Source organism: Leucoraja erinacea, chromosome 33 (genome assembly GCF_028641065.1).
Source record: "Leucoraja erinacea ecotype New England chromosome 33, Leri_hhj_1, whole genome shotgun sequence".
NCBI lineage: Eukaryota > Metazoa > Chordata > Chondrichthyes > Rajiformes > Rajidae > Leucoraja > Leucoraja erinaceus.
In genome coordinates this window covers 18431814-18448691 of record NC_073409.1, presented here as the reverse complement: position 1 = coordinate 18448691, position 16878 = coordinate 18431814, and the positions used below count along the sequence as shown (strand labels likewise).

The 16878-nt window shown below is 41.2% G+C and overlaps 2 protein-coding genes across 6 annotated transcripts in view; one reads left to right on the top strand and one right to left on the bottom strand.

The window, feature by feature from the left end:
• Positions 1 to 902, bottom strand: part of wdr93 (WD repeat domain 93) — a 64683-nt gene extending 63781 nt beyond the window's left edge. Inside the window, exon 1 of one of the 2 annotated variants that reach the window (XM_055661488.1) lies at positions 587 to 902. The gene's annotated coding sequence lies outside the window, so the exon portion shown is untranslated. The remainder of the gene's footprint in view (positions 1 to 586) is intronic. The other variant, XM_055661487.1, reaches the window with a different exon arrangement.
• A 40-nt stretch (positions 903 to 942) lies between these two features.
• pex11a (peroxisomal biogenesis factor 11 alpha) lies at positions 943 to 14742 on the top strand. Of its 4 annotated transcripts, none has more exons than XM_055661489.1 (4): positions 943 to 1011; positions 1694 to 1805; positions 7661 to 7776; positions 11784 to 14742. In XM_055661489.1, the coding sequence occupies exons 2-4, from the start codon at positions 1750 to 1752 to the stop codon at positions 12359 to 12361; spliced, it is 750 nt and encodes a 249-aa protein (XP_055517464.1). In that variant the 5' UTR covers positions 943 to 1011; positions 1694 to 1749; the 3' UTR covers positions 12362 to 14742. The 4 variants fall into 4 exon arrangements, with proteins under 4 accessions (XP_055517464.1, XP_055517466.1, XP_055517467.1 ...); XM_055661491.1 differs by having other exon boundaries at positions 950 to 1039; XM_055661492.1 differs by having other exon boundaries at positions 952 to 1011; positions 1718 to 1805.
• The last annotated feature ends 2136 nt before the right edge of the window (positions 14743 to 16878 follow it).

The following is a 16878-nucleotide window of genomic DNA, read 5'->3' as shown; positions in this document are numbered from 1 at the left end:
GGGTCAATAATGTAGCTTTGTTTAACGCTGATCTTTATTGAGATTTACTATGTTGTAGACCCCATGGTATTGATCATGGTTTGTACGTCATCAGGAAGTAAATGTAAGATGGAAACAAAATGTGTGGTCGCTGAATTTGAGGAGAGTGTCCCAATAGTTATGCTATCCCAGTTTCGCAAACATTTCCTACACAATAGGGAACATTTACAGGGGCTGGAGGAAACCCACGGTGACGGGGAAAATGTGCAAACTCCACACAGACAGCACCCGAGGTCAGGATTGGATCAATGGCACTGTGAGGAAGCAGCTCTACCAGCGTTGCAGCCCCTTCTTTGGTTGAATCTTGGGTTTCTTGACTGACCTCATGCAATATACATGGTCGTAATGCAGCAATGTAACTTGAAATTGACCAACATCAAATGCATCTCTCCAACAGAGTGATTTGTTCCTCTGCTGCATTTACATAAATAGAACACAAATCAAAGCTACAAATGAAAAATCCAGGCAAACTTTGTATGCTCTCCTTCTCTCGTGAAATCAACATTGTATCAAGCAAGTAACTCATATAAATGGAAAATGTACCTACACACTGACACGCTCCAGCTGTCACACCTGGCTGGTCGCCCTAACAGATGGCAAGTGCTTTTATGGGAGAATTGTTTACACAAAAACCCGCATAAGTAAGAGTTGAAAAAAAGTAGATGCAACAAATGCAGCAGGTTGCAGAGTGACAGAAGTTGCTGAATGAGGCCTCTGGTCGTTGATGGGAAGAAAGGAAAATGAGAAATAAAGCAAAAAATGAAAGTAAAAATTAAAACAAGTAAATGAGAATGGGAAGGCCGCAAATGTTGCAGGGTTTACAGAGAGGCAGAAAGAAGCAAGTTGTGAGTGAGGCCTCTGGTCGTTGATGCCGCCCGTTGCTAGGATACCGGGGCCGGAAGTCCCGTCCGTCGCTGCAAGATGTCCGCCGGCGCTGCGGCCCGGCCTGGGAGAGCGGGGCCGTAGAGGCGGGTCAGTGAAGCCCACACGTTCAGCAAATGTAGCTCTAGCTCCTTTCATTTGTTTGTATTTTTTGTATTATAGTGACCAATTTGCAATTAAAATACGTGTATATTTCTGGATGAGCTTTATATACTTCTCTCTAACATAAATGGTATTAATGTAAAGGAAGCAAGGACTGTATCTAATTGTAAATAGCATAACTTTAAATGACACAAAATGTTAAGAGTAACTCGGTGTATGAGAGGTGTGATTTGTATTTGCGCAGAGCTAAATTATTCTAATAAAGACCCATTTTCTGTCCTAATTGATGTTTTCAAACAAAGTGTGTTGTGAAACACACCATAGTGGATTTGATCCTGATTGCTTAATGATTTCAGTTTGTGCAGGAAGCTGTGGAGGTCGAGGGATAAGGGTTGAGGCTGGAGTTTGCAAAGTTCTCTGGACCTGATGCAGAATTGTTTAACATCTAAACACTTTAATCCAGTCATTTATACCACAAATGAGACAATGACTCCTCTGTGGCATCAGTGTTGTAGATTATTTATTTTAGTAATTGGGACAGGTGTTTGTCTTTTTAATATCTCCTTTTTCTAACTTATCTTTAGTTGTTTTACCTATTGTGTTGTAAATTTAGGTTGTGTCTGCCTTGGGGAAGTTGTTTATTTTGTGTCTGTACCTCTTGAGTTCATAGGTTTTCTTTCTCGTTGTACCCAAGCTCCACTGGTCTCTGCTGCCTCCCAAACCTCCATGGATTCCTATGTAAAACTTGCCTCCCTCAGCCAAGGAAGGGACAAGATTTTCAGGTATGTTTTATACACAGTAAAGTCGTGCATTGCTTCTGCATTAAATGGACTGGTTTTCATGGTAATTATGTTTGCATTGTCATTTGTGGTTAACCGCCTTTCACCAATATCCCCCATGGTTGCATTGTAATCAACACATTTTACAGTCACAGCTCGGTGTAAACATTATTAAAGTTGTGTGATACATAATTGTTTTAATTGTTCCCTTGCAGTATTTTGAATGGCAGAATGTACATGGTTTCTCTGCAAACACCAATTTATGTTTACAGTTGTACTAATGTACTTAAATTGAACATGTCTTGTTGTGACCTATCTAGAATTGTGTGTATATTTCTGCATGAATTCTATACTTTAACATATAAATTGTATTAATCTAAATGAAGCAAGTACTGCATATGTAAATAGTGTAACTCTAGGATGCAATTGAAATGTGCACAGAGCTAAATTATTCCAACAAAGGGACCTTTTTTCTATGTGCCCTAACTGATACTTTTAAACAAAATGTGTTGTGGAACTCCAGATAATTCAACTGATTCTTGTACTGGCATCAAACTGGCGAGTGAGTTCAGTTTAAGTCAAGTGGAGCAGAAATATTTGCCTTGCATTGTGTAAAGCTAATGTACTGTCACGTTTGGTTAGAAGTAACTCGTAATCCTTTGGGTTGTTTGAGGGCCTCGATTACTTTGAATTTAATCGAAGGGATCTAAGGCTTACCTGACTAGATGTATCCAGGTAGGTGATGGAATAATTTACACTAGATATGAGTAACTATCTAACTGTAACTACTTTAAGACTGGCTTCATGATTCCAAGCATGCAGTACTTTTATATCATTTTTTATATCATAATAGCACAGTACAATACAATAACGTTTATTCCTCTCTGGAGGGAAATTGGTCTGCCGACAGTCACAACACAAAAGGTACACAAAAACTTGAAATTAAAAGTGAGAACAAAAAGAAAAAGATAAGCGACTGTTGGCTGGCTGCCTCCTACACAGTGCCTTCACTGGGACAAATGAACAAAAAACACTTATAAGATCTCTGGCAGTAGCAGGTGGAATTAACACCAAGATGTTTAAAATCATTATCGATGGTAGTGTTTATGCAAGTTCATAGAGTCCCAAGTCCCAAGCTAGCATTCCCATGAACTCTGAGGGTATTCGGAAAAGTGCCTAGTAAACCGAAAACGGGAATGTTTAGCGTCATGTCTAGCAGATACTGACATTGTTTTAGATTGACGCTGTCCACCTGGGTACCTCCTTGTGTATTGTTCTTCTGGACACACAAGTGTGCTCTCATGAGAATCTGTGTGAGTTGTTGTCTGTATGAGCTGAAAGTTATTGTCCTAAGCTGTTGTGCTTTTGATTAGAATAGTTACCGGCATTAGATAGAATCCAGTCATTAGTCTGGGGCTGGTGGAGGAAGTGACATGGAAGGTGTGGATCCATGTCACTTTTCCTCATAGCTTCACTACGGTGTGGGTCTTCATCAGCACTTGGAACAGTCCATCCCAATGTGGTCGATGGCAATTATTTCACGAGTCTATATGAGCATTTGTCCTGTAGTTTCCAGGCTGATAAAAAGGCAGCTTTCACTGGTTGGTTCCTCTGTTTCAGTCACCTGTGAATAGAAACTTTGGAAAGATTTAGTTAGTGCAATGATTCAGCTTGTTCTCATGCATGTTATGAATGTTCCTTGCCTTTGTTGGCAGTGGAGCTCTTGCAGAGCCAGAATTTCATTGGCCTCCCCTCTCTGTATTGCCTCGTCTCCCTTTGACTATCTACGTATGGAGCAAATTAGCCCGGTATACTCTGATTTGGGAGGCTAGCACATAGCCCTCTCTCATTATCAATACAGTCTAATTGGTGAGGCAAGAGCTTCAGGCCACTTTAAACCTGTCTCCACAAAGATTGATTCACATCAGGTTTTCATTGCCAATTCTCATATGGAGTTAGTCTTGAGTATCCTTTAGTCTTGAGTATCCTGTTTTGTCTTTTAACTACCCCTGATGATTGTGGGTGATATGGGCAGGAAAAATGTTGTTCGCACTGAAGTCCCTTCATTGGTTCTTTAACAACTAAACCAGTAAAGTGAGATCCATTGTCACTTGACGTAACCTATGGAATGCCAAATCTTGGTACTACTTCTTTCAGTAGCACCTTGGCTACTGTTGTGGCATCATAGCTGCGAGTGGGAAAAGCTTCTACCCATCTGGAAAACATGTCTACAATTACCAACACATACTTATAACTCGTACATCCAGGCATTTGTATAAAATCCATTTGCATATAAACAAAAGGCCCCATGGTTGGAGTTGGGGAGAAGGCTGTACGCTGGGAGTTTATACCATGTTATTCTTTTGGCATCTCATACACTTAGCAGTAACTATCTGTAATTACTTTTTTTGATTCTGAGGGTGGGGTGGCTGCTGCTCGGAGTGGTGCATCAGCTCGGGCATAGCCTCAGGAGTGTGTGTGGAGCATTTCACTACTGCAATAGCTGTGGGTAGTAGAATAGCTTTCAAAAGGTTATGGATCATTTTCTTGTGTCTGAAAGGGGTACTGGAAGAGGTTAAAAATCTGTGGGCTTCCTATAATTAGTATTAATTATGTATTAATGTTCACAATGATTAGCTTAAAATGCATGCATGGGTGAGGGCAAAACGTACCTTTTCTGCCACTAGTACCAAACTGTAACTAGTGGCTGAAAAGACTCAAGGTAAAGAAAACCCTGCCCTTTTTCTTATATATGCCGGCTGAGTCATCTGTCACTAGAGTTCTGTTCTCAAGAATCCAAGTCAGATTACCGACCTCAGTGGAACCTCCAAAACTGTTGGAATAATTTACACTAGTGCCTATCAAACTGTAGCTACTTTATTAGCTATAACTTGTCAGACAGGGAGAAAAGTCAAGCAAGAAACTATCCTCACGATTCCAAGCATGCAGTATATATTTTTTAATATCATTTTTTGATAGCACAATAGCACGTTTAGTCATGTACACTTGTTTACATGATTAACTATTGTGATCCAGGATTCAGTAACTTTCCTTTGAGAAACTAGCTTCTTTATCTATGTAGAACATTTAGGGAGTCTTGGTGTAGCCTTGAGTTCACAAGCTCTTCTTTGTGTTTAGCAAGCTTGTTTTCTTAACTCTATGGACCACCTGCACCAGGAATGTTTAGCCATTCACTGGAGTAACGTTCGATTCCCACAGAGTGAAGTGCTGCCCATGTTGAAATACAAAATGGAAGAACAGCTCGGTTCTTCCCACATAGATAGAGATTTCTACTAATCACTTAGAGTCATAGAATGATACAGTGTGGAAACAGGCCCTTTGGTCCAACTCGTCCACACCAGCCAACAATGTCCCAGCTACGCTAGTCCAACTTGCCTGCGTTTGGTCCATATCCCTCCAAACCTGTCTTATCCATGTACCCGTCTAACTGTTTCCTAAATGATGGGATAGTCCCAGCCTCAACTACCTCCTCTGGAAGCTTGTTCCATACACCCACCACCCTTTGTGCGAAAAAGTTACCCCTCTGATTCCTATCAAATCTTTTCTCCTTCACTTTGAACCTGTGTCCTCTGGTCCTCGATTCACCTACTCTGGGCAAGAGACTCTGTGCATCAACCCGATCTATTCCTGTCATGATTTTGTACACCTCTATAAGATTACCCCTCAACCTCCTGCGCTCCATGGAATAGAGTCCCAGCCTGCCCTATAGTTTACACCTTCTGGTCCTGGCTATGAACTCCTCGCATGTCTTCCATGTTGCACTCTTCATAACAACCACCCCATTACTTGTTGATTTGTATTATCATCATTTAAAAAATGGTCATCCATGTTTTCCTTTGTGGTTTTGTCCTTCTTGCTTCTGTGAACTGTCCAATCTCGTAACATGTGATATGTAGTCCTTGAAATCTGCCGTTTGTCACCCTGAAATTTAATTGCTGTATGATTTCGCTATCTAGGTCCTGAGCTCTGGAGTTATCTCATTGAACCTGTCTGCTGCTTTATCTTTCTTTGTAAGATGTCCCATAATATCACTACTTTTAATTGAGGGTTTTGCATTTACCCTAATGTTTCTGTTTTAAAGTTTTATTTGGTAATGCTCCTGTGAAGTCCACTGGTTTTTCCTTCCTTAAGGGTATGGAGCCAATGGAAGTTGTTGTGAATAGAACCAGATGGGTGTGAGCTAAGTGATGCAAATTAGGAGAGCAAGAAACTGAAGTGCTGGAGGAACTCAATGGGTGGAACTGCATCTGTCAGGGAGAAGGAATTGTCCTCATTTTGGGTCGAGACCCTGCATCAGGACTGGGAGTGGAAAGGGATGATGGCCAGTAAAAGGGAAAGTGGGAGGGGTAAGTAGGTGGATGTAGGAGGGGGTGAAGGATGACGGCAGGTGGAGCTAAGGGAGGGATGGAGTTGGGAAATAAGAGTTGGGGATGATAAATGGAAGTAGGCACGGGGGGGGGTGAAAAGAGTAAGTTCAAATTGTGGCATTCGTGATGACATTAATGGGACCGAGGGTTTTTTGATCTTCAGAGTGCTCAAATCAATTATAGTTTGCACTAATTTGGAATGTGTAGAACTTGATTATCTGCTTGGTAAGCTACCTTTCTAAGATGTCATGCTCAAGACGTTGAGTTCATCATCTTGTCTGTCTGTCTTTCAAATTTATATAGAGGAGCTCCTCAATTTCTAGATTTAGTTATGGTTCAGGCTATTTCTTAGTTCTATGTTTTGTTTGGAATGACTTTCAGTGCAATTGATTTCAAACATCTTTAATGATGATGTTGTCCATCATTTGTCTGGTAGACCTGTTTATTTTTTCCATATCTTCTACATAATATCCATTTCCTCCCACAACTAATTCAAGACCACTACATTTGCTTAATTTCTGCAAATGGTGGCTGTCGTTACTCATCAAGACATGGTTTCTCCTTGCTCATCTACATATTCTATTTAAAACTGATTATTAAATTGATGGCTATTGAAGTACACAAATTAACCCTTTTAACTATGATTTCCATTGATTCTCCATTAATCTGTCTGCGTAGATCTTGCAAAGACCTCGAAAGATTATTAATTACCGGTGGATTATTTGTTTCCTGACATATCATCTCTGGAGATAGACACAAAAAGCTGCAGTTACTTAGTGGGTCAGGCAGTATCTCTGGAGAATAGGAATAGGTGGTGTTTTGGGTCGAGACCCTTGGAGTCATTGAGTGATACAGTGTGGAAATAGGCCCTTCAGCCCAACTTGCCCACACAACAATGTCCCGGCTACACTAGTCCCACCTGCCTGTGTTTGGTGCATATCCTATCCATGTCCTATCCATGTACCTGTCTAACTTTCTTAAATGATGGGATAGTCCCAGCCTCAACTACCTCCTCTGGTAACTTGTTCCATACACCCACCACCCTTTGTGTGAAAAAGTTACCCCTCGAATTCCTATTCTTCAGGCAGAGAGACAACAGAGAGGGAAACGAATGATATGAAAAGGTACATAGAATATATGAATGAAAGATATGCAAAAGGACAAATGATAGACAGCAATGATGATCAAGGAAAGGTAAACTCCATAATGGTGCATTGTTAGTTGTGGCGAAGTGATAATGAGTGATACAAACAGTAAAACTCAGCAGGACGATAATATTTTCTCTACCGCTATTGAATGCTGCATGATAACATTAATGAAAAGTCTCCTTTTTTTCTAACTAAAAGGCACATGATGACATTGCTTGCTTTTGTCCCAAGATATTAAGCATGCATTTGCCGTAAGCATGAGTTGCTGTTTGTTGCATGTAGCAGGAAATAAGCTCTGTGCTTGCATTTTGTTTTCTTTCAGAACTACTCAGTATGCATGCATATTACTTAATTGTCTCATTCACAAGCATGGCAGCAACAAGGAGCTGGCTGCCAAACTTAAACATCTGGAGTCTAACTTGAGTTCAGGACGCAAGTGTAAGTATAAAACAGTTCTGGGAGGGGGACAAAAGCAGCGCGCCTTATTCTGTCCTGCTGCAGCTATTCATAGTGATGTCTACAAAAGCAGATTATTGTGTTCCTCCACAATGCTTTGGTGTTATTTCAAAGCATAGTTTAATCCAAGGTGAATGGATTAATTTGTAACAAGTGTTTCTGGGAACCACTTCTCCCTAAAGACTTCCTATTTTCCAGTCTTAAAAATAGCAGGTTTGGTTATGGATTTTTCTGAGTGGCATCAAGGCTGAAACACAATGGAATTTTAGCATCAAAGCCAGGATAGTTCTTGAGAGGACAACTCTTTGCATCTCTGCATTTTCAGGCAATAGGCATCCAATAAATTGTACCTGAAGCGCGATTCCTGGCATTTACATTCCTGGCGAGCAGTTAATGGCATGTGGCTCTCACAAGTAAAGAAATCGTAAACCCAATAATTTCACACTGCAGAACGTTTCCAATAAAAGTCTTCAAGTAGCCTAGACTCCTTCCACCTTGTCTCTTGTAAGTCATCTCCCCTTTCTCCGTTTCCTTTTCCATCCCTTTTTCTGTCTCCGCAGCACCTTGAGAGGAGGTTTTCTATTCTAGGGCATCTGAAATATCCCTTGTTTCAGGAAATGTGGCTTCTGTCATTTGTGGGAATAGAGTCAGTCGCACAGCGTGGAAACTAGCTTCTCAGCAAGTTACTTACATCATTACTAAAAGAGTACGAGCTGCTTTTAATCTCATTGTACATGTATAGTGACAATAAATGGCATATCTATATCTAACTTGGCCACGCCAACCAATATGCCCCATCTACACTAGTCCCACCTCCCTGCATTTGGCCCATAAGCCTCTAAACCTATCCTACCAAAGTACCAGTCTAAATGTCTCTTAAACATTGCAATAGTACCTGCCTCAACTCAATGTAGAGAAGTTGACACCTGGAACAGCAGATGCAGTAGATCAAGATCCTGCAGTCATTTTTGACAACCATCTTCACTATCTCCAATAATCTCTTTAATGTTGTCTGCAAACTTCTAATCATGCCATGTTCATTCTCATCCAAATCATTGCTATAGATGACAACTACCAATGGGCCCACCACCGAATCCTGAGGCACACCGCTGGTCACAGGTCTCCAGTCCAAAAGGCATCCTCCCACCTTCTGCTTCTTTCCATGAAGCCAATTTTCTATCCATTCAGCTATGTCTCCTTGGATCCCATGCGATCTAACCACACAGAGCACCCAGGGAACTAAACAGGTGGGACATTTCACCTGTGCTGTCTCCAACCTCATCTATTGCATTTGGTGATCTTGATGTGACCTCCTCCGCATCACTCAGACTAAACTCAGGCCAGGTGACTAATTCACTGAGCACCTGAGCTGTTTGCTCTGGCTATCTGGATCTCCTGGTTACCAGTCACTTAAATTCCCCTTCCCACTCCCACACTAGCTTGTTTGTCCTCGGTCTCCACCACTGCCATGGTGAGGTCAGAAGTGAATTAAATGACAGCAGCTCCTGTTCTGCCCGAGTAGTTTCCTGGTCCTCTATTACATCTCTCTACCCACTTTATCCCCAGCCTCTCCCTCCCCCCATCTCTCTATTACACTGTTTCTTCACCCCTCCCCTGCCTACTGAATTTCCCTCCCTCCCTCATTGCTCACACCTGCCCTTCCTGTTATCATCTGCCACTACTCTAGTTGAGATTGTACTTGGAATTGGTAGATTCAGAAGGACGTGGGTTGGAAGGAGAATGGACATGTGTGTGATAAGAGATTCATTTGAAAAAAATGTACAGACAACAAAAGGTGACACGGCGGCGCAGCAGTAGAGTTGTTGCCCTGCAGCGCCGGAGACCCGGGTTCGATCCCGACTACAGGTGCTGTCTATACGGAGTATGTACGTTCTCCCCATGACCGTGTGAGTTTTCTCCGAGATCTTCAGTTTCCTCCCACATTCCAAAAACATACAGGTATGTGGGTAAATTTGCTTGGTGTAAGTGTAAATTGTCCCTAGCGTGTAGGGTAGTGTTAATGTGCGGACTCAGTGGGCCGAAGGGCCTGTTTCGTGCTGTATCTCTAAACTAAACTAAAATGAAAGACAGTGGCAATGAATTTTGAACAGAAAAACTTGAATAGGTGGTGGGTGAATTTAGCTGTGAGAAAGAATGGGTTGCAAAAATGACTAGTCAGTGCAAATACAGAATGAATGTAGGTAACTAAGCAAGGTAAAGTAGAATTTATGGTCATGAGGCTAGTGGACTGGTGCAGTTTGTATTTATAAAAGGGATGGGAAAGAGACAAATATCTGATCTGGCTATGAGCTGCACCATGTACAATGTGAAATAAGTAGTATCCAGTCAGTAGCTTCACTACAGGCAAACTCTTGCACCCATGAGCAAAGCTTCAGGTGACACACAAGCTGGGGCAATTGTGTTACTAGCTCCGTGTTGGAAGCTAAAAACAATTCTGAAGAGCTCTGTTTATTAAACTGCAAAGTAATCAATTGACGTGGAATGGAGCTGTGAACAGATCTGATGTAAGGTCATAGCAATGCCTCAATAGCAGTTTGTTCCACTCATCCCAAGTGCCAAAGAACAACATCAATTGATGTTCACATTGAATTGATGTAATTGTCTATGCTGCAAAGACCAGCCTTGTAATTTACAAGGGGTGAAGAAATATGTATTTGCTGTACATAATAACCAAATATATGGATTATGTAACCAGTTGAGTAGAATTTGAAATGGGTTTATTCAATTCAATTCAATTCAATTCAACTTTAATGTCATCGCACAAATACAAGTATCAGTACAACGAAATGCAGTTTTGCGTCAGTCAGTAGTAGTTGTGCATAAAGAAAATTAAAAAAATAGAGAAAGAGAAGATACAGAATAATCAAAAAATACAGAATAATTAAACAATGGCGACGGAGGGACCGGAGAAATCTATCAGCGGGACTCGGAGTTCAACAATGTGATTGTATTGTTGTAGAAGCTGTTCCTCATCCTGAACATTGTACTGAATGCATGTGACTACAATTGCATTCACAGTAATGTTTCACAAAAATTAAGTGAGTGGTTGATTATATGGTCAGGACCCAATTCGAGGGATAATTTAGCACTGGGTTTTAAAAATGTACTCGTTTTCTGTGACATTTGAATGGATAGCTTTGAATTTTGTGAGGGTTGCCAATTGACTCAATTATGCATGTATTGTGTGTGTGTACAAAAAAGAACCTGTGGCTATGTCAATGCAAAGAAAATTCTACATTCAGTTCAATCAATTATAAAATCCTTGTGAGCAAGAAACAGTGGACAAATTGTGGTCATCTGATATAAAACAATACTCGTAACTCTTTTCCATAAGAGTTGTTATCAAAGAGTGTCTTTTTAAACTAGTTCAAATGGCCTATTTATTTATTTTTTTTCTTTGGTCGGATGTTCAAGTACGAGGATGTAATAAGAAGCAGCAGCAAGATAGATGCAGGAAAACTGTTCCCGATGTTGGGTGAGTCCAGAACCAGGGCTTACAGTTTATGAATAAGAGGTAGGCCATTTAGGACTGAGATGAGAAAAAATGTTTTCACCCAGAGAGTTGGGAATCTGTGGAATCCTCTGCCACAGAAAGCAGCGGAGGCCATTTCGCTGGATGTATTCAAGAGAGAGTTGGATATAGCTCTTAGGGCTAACAGAATCAAGGGATTTGGGGAGAAAGCAGGAACGGGGTACTGATTCTGAATGATCAGCCATGATCATATTGAATGACGGTTCTGACTCAAAAGGCTGGATGGCCCACTCCTGCACCTGTTTTCTATGTTTCCATGTCATAGTTAATGTGTGATGTTGCATATGGAAGGCACATTGCAATAGAGAGAGGCACTTGTGCTCCAACAGAAAGACTATATATAAATTGCTTCTGCCTCACCCAGAATAATTTCATTTCAATACCTTAGCCATTGATAACAAGAGCCGTGTGACAAATGCTGTTTGTTTTGTTTCAGTATTTAGGTTGGGTAACACAGTGGATGCAGTCCAGACAGCCAGAAGGAACGTTCAGATTTCAGACCCCGTGCTACGGTTTTGTCTCACTGCCATCTCCCTCAGTCGGGCTCTGTACTACATCTGTGATAATATTCTCTGGTCCGGCGCAGTGGGACTTGGTGATATTGATAAGGAGAAGTGGAGCAAGCGATGCAACCATTACTATTTTTTCTCACTAGTTGTCAGCCTCGGTAGAGATGTCTATGAGGTTGTCCAGCTCATGAAAGAAGAAGTGCTTGTCCAAAAGAGGCAAGCGAGCAAATCCATAAACAACCTGGAAAACAATCGTGCGCAGAGAGAGTTTGACTGGATAGCAAGGATCAAGTCCAAAGCTTTCCTCGTGCTGCTTTTCCAAATCGTTGGGAACAATCCTCCTGTATTGCTTGACATTGTTAAAAATCTCTGCGACCTCACCCTCCCGCTAGACAAAATGGGCATCTGCAAAACCAATTCTGGTGTGGTTGGCTTCTGTGGGCTCCTGTCCTCAATCCTCTCAATTCTAGCTTTGATGCACCCAGCACTGAAGTTGAAAGCATGAATAAACCCTGCTCTCCCAGAAGAATAAGAATTTTCTTATTTCTCTGACAGAAACATCAACATGTGTGTGAAATGGAAATAGTGTTTTCAATATGTTTTCTGAAAAAATTATAAGCTACATTGGTGGATTAAAATTTTGCTCAGTGCAACTTTGATTCTCTAAATCTCTGAGCAATGATCTCCAATGTGTGCTATCGCAGTGAACCTGAAGCCTTATTGATCAAAATCTCGCATCCTCCTGTCATGGGCAAATAAATCAATTATAAGTTAATGTGAAGCCAGGCTCAGATTTGCAAAATTCCATTTGGGTACAAAGGCAGACTGGAAGTGCACCAATTTAGTTTTGCAACTTTACCAGGGTACTGATCCTCTAATTCATGTCTGTTTGTCTGATCTCGCACTTCTATGCTGTTCTACGTTTTTATTAATCTCTCACCTAGGCAAGGTAAATATAAAGAAATTTGACATTTACATTTGCTGGATATTAATAACAAGGCTTCGGTCTTGAGATTGAGGTGCTTGAACTCTGGAATTATTAAATGCTAATGCAAAAGGTGTTATCACGATCAAGATTGCAGTATGTTCACGAAGTAGCTGTGGATACTGGTATTAACTGAAGATGGACACAGAGCTGGAGTAACGCAGTCTGAAGAAGGGTCTCGACCTAAAACGTCACCTGTTCTTTCTCTCCAGAGATGCTGCCTGTCCCACTGAGTTACTCCAGCTTTTTGTGTCTATCTTCAAGATTGCAGTGCATGGCAAGGTATTAGGGATAGGTGTCTGAAACTGGGTGTTAACACCTTCAGTTTTGTGCTTGTAGTCAGTAATAGAAGAGGATTGCCCCCTTGTGTGATGTGATATCTGGTTCAATCCATCTGAGAAACCAATTTTATTCAGCAAACCTCCCCAACAATTCCATACAGAGATATTTCTAAAGTTTTACATTTGCAAAGAACTTTCCGAACTTCTTAATACCTTTGTGCCCTACTTCATTCTTTGCTTTGGTATGGAGCTATTTCTTGTTCTTTATTATCTTACTGTTCAAGGTTTATTCTTTAAATATTCCTGTTTTTGCCTAAAAAGCTTGTTTTTTTTACAAGGTCAAATCTGAAATTTCGTTAATTTACATTAAAGCATTGTATAACTTTAGCAAATGTGCCTGAAGGAGAAAGCTTATTTTTTGCAATACCCAAATTATCAAATATGATGGGAAATATGGTGGCATAGCACTAGAATTACTGCCTTGAAGTGCCAGAGACCCGGGTTCGATCCTGACTGGGTGCTTGTCTGTACAGAGTCCAAAGATGAACCGGTTTGTAAGTTAGTTGGCTTGGTATAAATGTAAAATTGTCCTTAGTGTGTGTGTGTGGAGTAGTGTTAACGTGCGGGGATTGCTGGTCGGTGCAGACTCGGTGAGCCGAAGGGCTTGTTTTCGTGCTGTATCTCTGAACTAAAACTAAACTAAATAGTCATCTAAAACGGTTTGGGGTCTGTTGAGAGAATTAGTCACTTGTGTGACTGAATTATTGCAAGCTTGTGTTCCCCTCAATTTCAAAAACATGAAATCCCTAATCCCATGCCATATATTTCAATCTGGGTTGTGACAGCTTGTGCAGAAGCATTTCATAGTTCTAGACCTCTTAATATTTTCCCCTCACATTTTCTCTGTTATATTCCTTGTGGAGGTGATTATGGAAGAATTTCTGTTGCACTTGTCTGCTGAAGAGCTGGGTCTATAATTTTTGTGTTCTTGTGGGGAAAGTGCCTTACTATGACTTGCCTGCAAATGATCCAACTACAGGAGAAATAACTGTGTTTAATACATTGGTGACGAGTGGCTGGATAATGTTTTTTTTTTTTGAGCTTTTCTCATGACTTGAATTTGCAAACCTTTAGTGAAAATGTAGAAATATTTGGGAGTTCCACTTTTTGATATGGGGCTGTCTTGTATGAGGAAATGCGTCTGAGTTTGGAATATTTATAAGCTCTTATCAGAAACCTATTTGTTTACTGAAACCCTATGCAATAAAAAAAAAACATGTGTAATATTAAATTAAAGGTTCCAACAGAATGTTAACATTTTTTAGTTGGGAACTTTACTTGAACATGGTGTAGCTTGCGAAGGGAAAGTGTTAAAACATAAAGACTAACTATGCAACCCACATTCTGGTGTAGCAAGATGTGATATCAAGTTTTTGATGCAATAGCAATGTTAATTTCTGTATCCTAAATTAGGAAGAAACTAATTTTCATTGATTGCTGCAAACCAATGCTGCTATATTTGCTGAATAGTTCTACTGTTCTGTTTGTGCTCTAATAAATTATTTGTCACAACATTTGTTTGACTTATTTTTATTTTAAATGCAGTCACTCTTAATGTCGTTGCAGATAGAGTAAACATTCTTTAACTGATCTCTTTCCAACGGATTTTGATTGGAGCGACTGACTTGCCGACGGCAGCTTGCGCCATCTCCCTGACCACTTGCTGCACTGTCCCCGGCTCGCGTCACTTGCCCACCTGCTCACGCCACCACTGCGACCACACCTTCTGCTACCACCTCTGGTCCACATAGCTTCCTCAACCACTCCTGCCACCAACAACCCTTATCTGTACTCTGGCCGCCCGCAACAATGGACTCTGTCAACCTGCCCCTCTCCACCAGCAGGCCGAGGCTGTCAACTCGTCTGGATAGACATAAAATACTGGAGTAACTCAGTGGGACAGGTAGCATCTCTGGAGAGAAGGAAGGGGTGACATTTCGGGTCGAGACACTTCTTCAGACTTCAAACTCATCTGGATTCCAGGCCCAGTTCCAGACTGAGAGTGAAGAAGGCACTCGACCTGAAAGGTCGCCAATCCATGTTCTCCAGAGATGTTGCCTGACCTGCTGAGTTACTCCAGCACTTTGTGTCCTTTTGTGTATTAACCAGCAACTGTAGTTGTTTGTCTCTACTGTATATACAATGATAACGCCTTGCCCAGTTATAGCAGGCAATCGGCAATAACACCATTACCCCCCAACCATGGTCCATTATAATGAGGGGTTACTGTATTTCAGAACCTTTAAATTAGTTGTTGCAAAGCAGGTACACAACATGTCTATCAGGTTCTGTTCTCCAAGACTTCAGAACCCTCCGTTTTCAGAATCACCTCAAACTCCTAGGTGACTGAAACACTTGACATTGTTTTCCTTTCATTCCTTAACGGACATTGGTGTTTATTTTTCTTTATTTGTATTATCTCCAATCCTGTGACCAGCTATAATTTCTAGTTTGCCTCTATTCTAGTCCAACATCATTTGCATCTTTAAATAAGAACAATAGGATCATACCAGATGGAAGCAGGCCCTTCAGCCCACTTCGGCAATGCTGATTTTTTTTTTTTCTTCCCTACCGTGTAACTGTGCGTTCTGTTCTACAACATATTTTCCAGGGTCCTACTATTTATTGTGCAAGTCCTGCCCTAGTTCAACTTGTCAAAATGCATCGTCTCACACTTGTCAATATATCTGCCTTGGCCCACATACTTGCTTGATCCAGGTCCCTTTGTAAACTTAAGAGTGTTCCTCACTCGCAATGCACTGCTGATTTTGGTGTCGACTGCAAACTTAACATATTCACTGCATTGTCGTCTATATTGCACTAATACAGATAGCACAATGGATCTAGTGAATATCACAATTGCGCCATGATCACAGGCCTCAAAACAGAAATACATCTCTCCACTTCCACCCTCATTCTTCCAAGCCAATTTTGAATCCAGTTGGCTGGTTAATGCCAAAGATAGACACACAATACTGGAGTAACTCAGTGGGACAGGCAGCATCTTGCATCCCTTCTCTCTCTGTCCTCTCACCCTAGTTGTTGTACTAGTTTCAATGTTATCGTGTTGAGTTTCACTCTAACTCATTATGATCTTCCACACAGTCAACAATGGACCACTGTGGGCTCCGCATTTCCTTGATCATCGTTCCTTTTTGCATATCTTTTACTCATTTGTTCTATTTACCATCTATATCTCTCGTTTCCTTTCCCCTGCGGGACTTTAACATTGTGAGCTGGCGATTCCCTTTACCATGGATCGACTGAGCTCCAACTGAACTTGCGGTCTCTGGTTGCAGAACGACTTTGGGAGCTCGTAGCCGCAGAAGTTGTTCAAGTATAGTATGGGGCTGAGACGGCATTCTTGTGGGGCATCGTGGAGGATGTTTTGTCAAAATTCTTAAGGGGTTGGACAGGCTAGATGCAGGAAGATTGTTCCCGATGTTAGGAAAGTCCAGGACAAGGGGTCACAGCTTAAGTATAAGGGGGAAATCCTTTAAAACCGAGATGAGAAGAACTTTTTTCACACAGAGTGGTGAATCTCTGGAACTCTCTGCCACAGAGGGTAGTTGAGGCCAGTTCATTGGCTATATTTAAGAGGGAGTTAGATGTGGCCCTTGTGGCTAAGCGGATCAGGGGGTATGGAGAGAAGGCAGGTACGGGATACTGAGTTGGATGATCAGCCATGATCATATT

Excerpts from the sequence above, each read along its gene's own strand:
- pex11a (XM_055661489.1), top strand. The coding sequence starts at position 1,750 with ATGGATTCCTATGTAAAACTTGCCTCCCTCAGCCAAGGAAGGGACAAG. Across the intron at positions 1,806-7,660 it reads GGAAGGGACAAGATTTTCAG|AACTACTCAGTATGCATGCA; the intron begins GTATGTTTTATA and ends GTTTTCTTTCAG. Across the intron at positions 7,777-11,783 it reads CTTGAGTTCAGGACGCAAGT|TATTTAGGTTGGGTAACACA; the intron begins GTAAGTATAAAA and ends GTTTTGTTTCAG.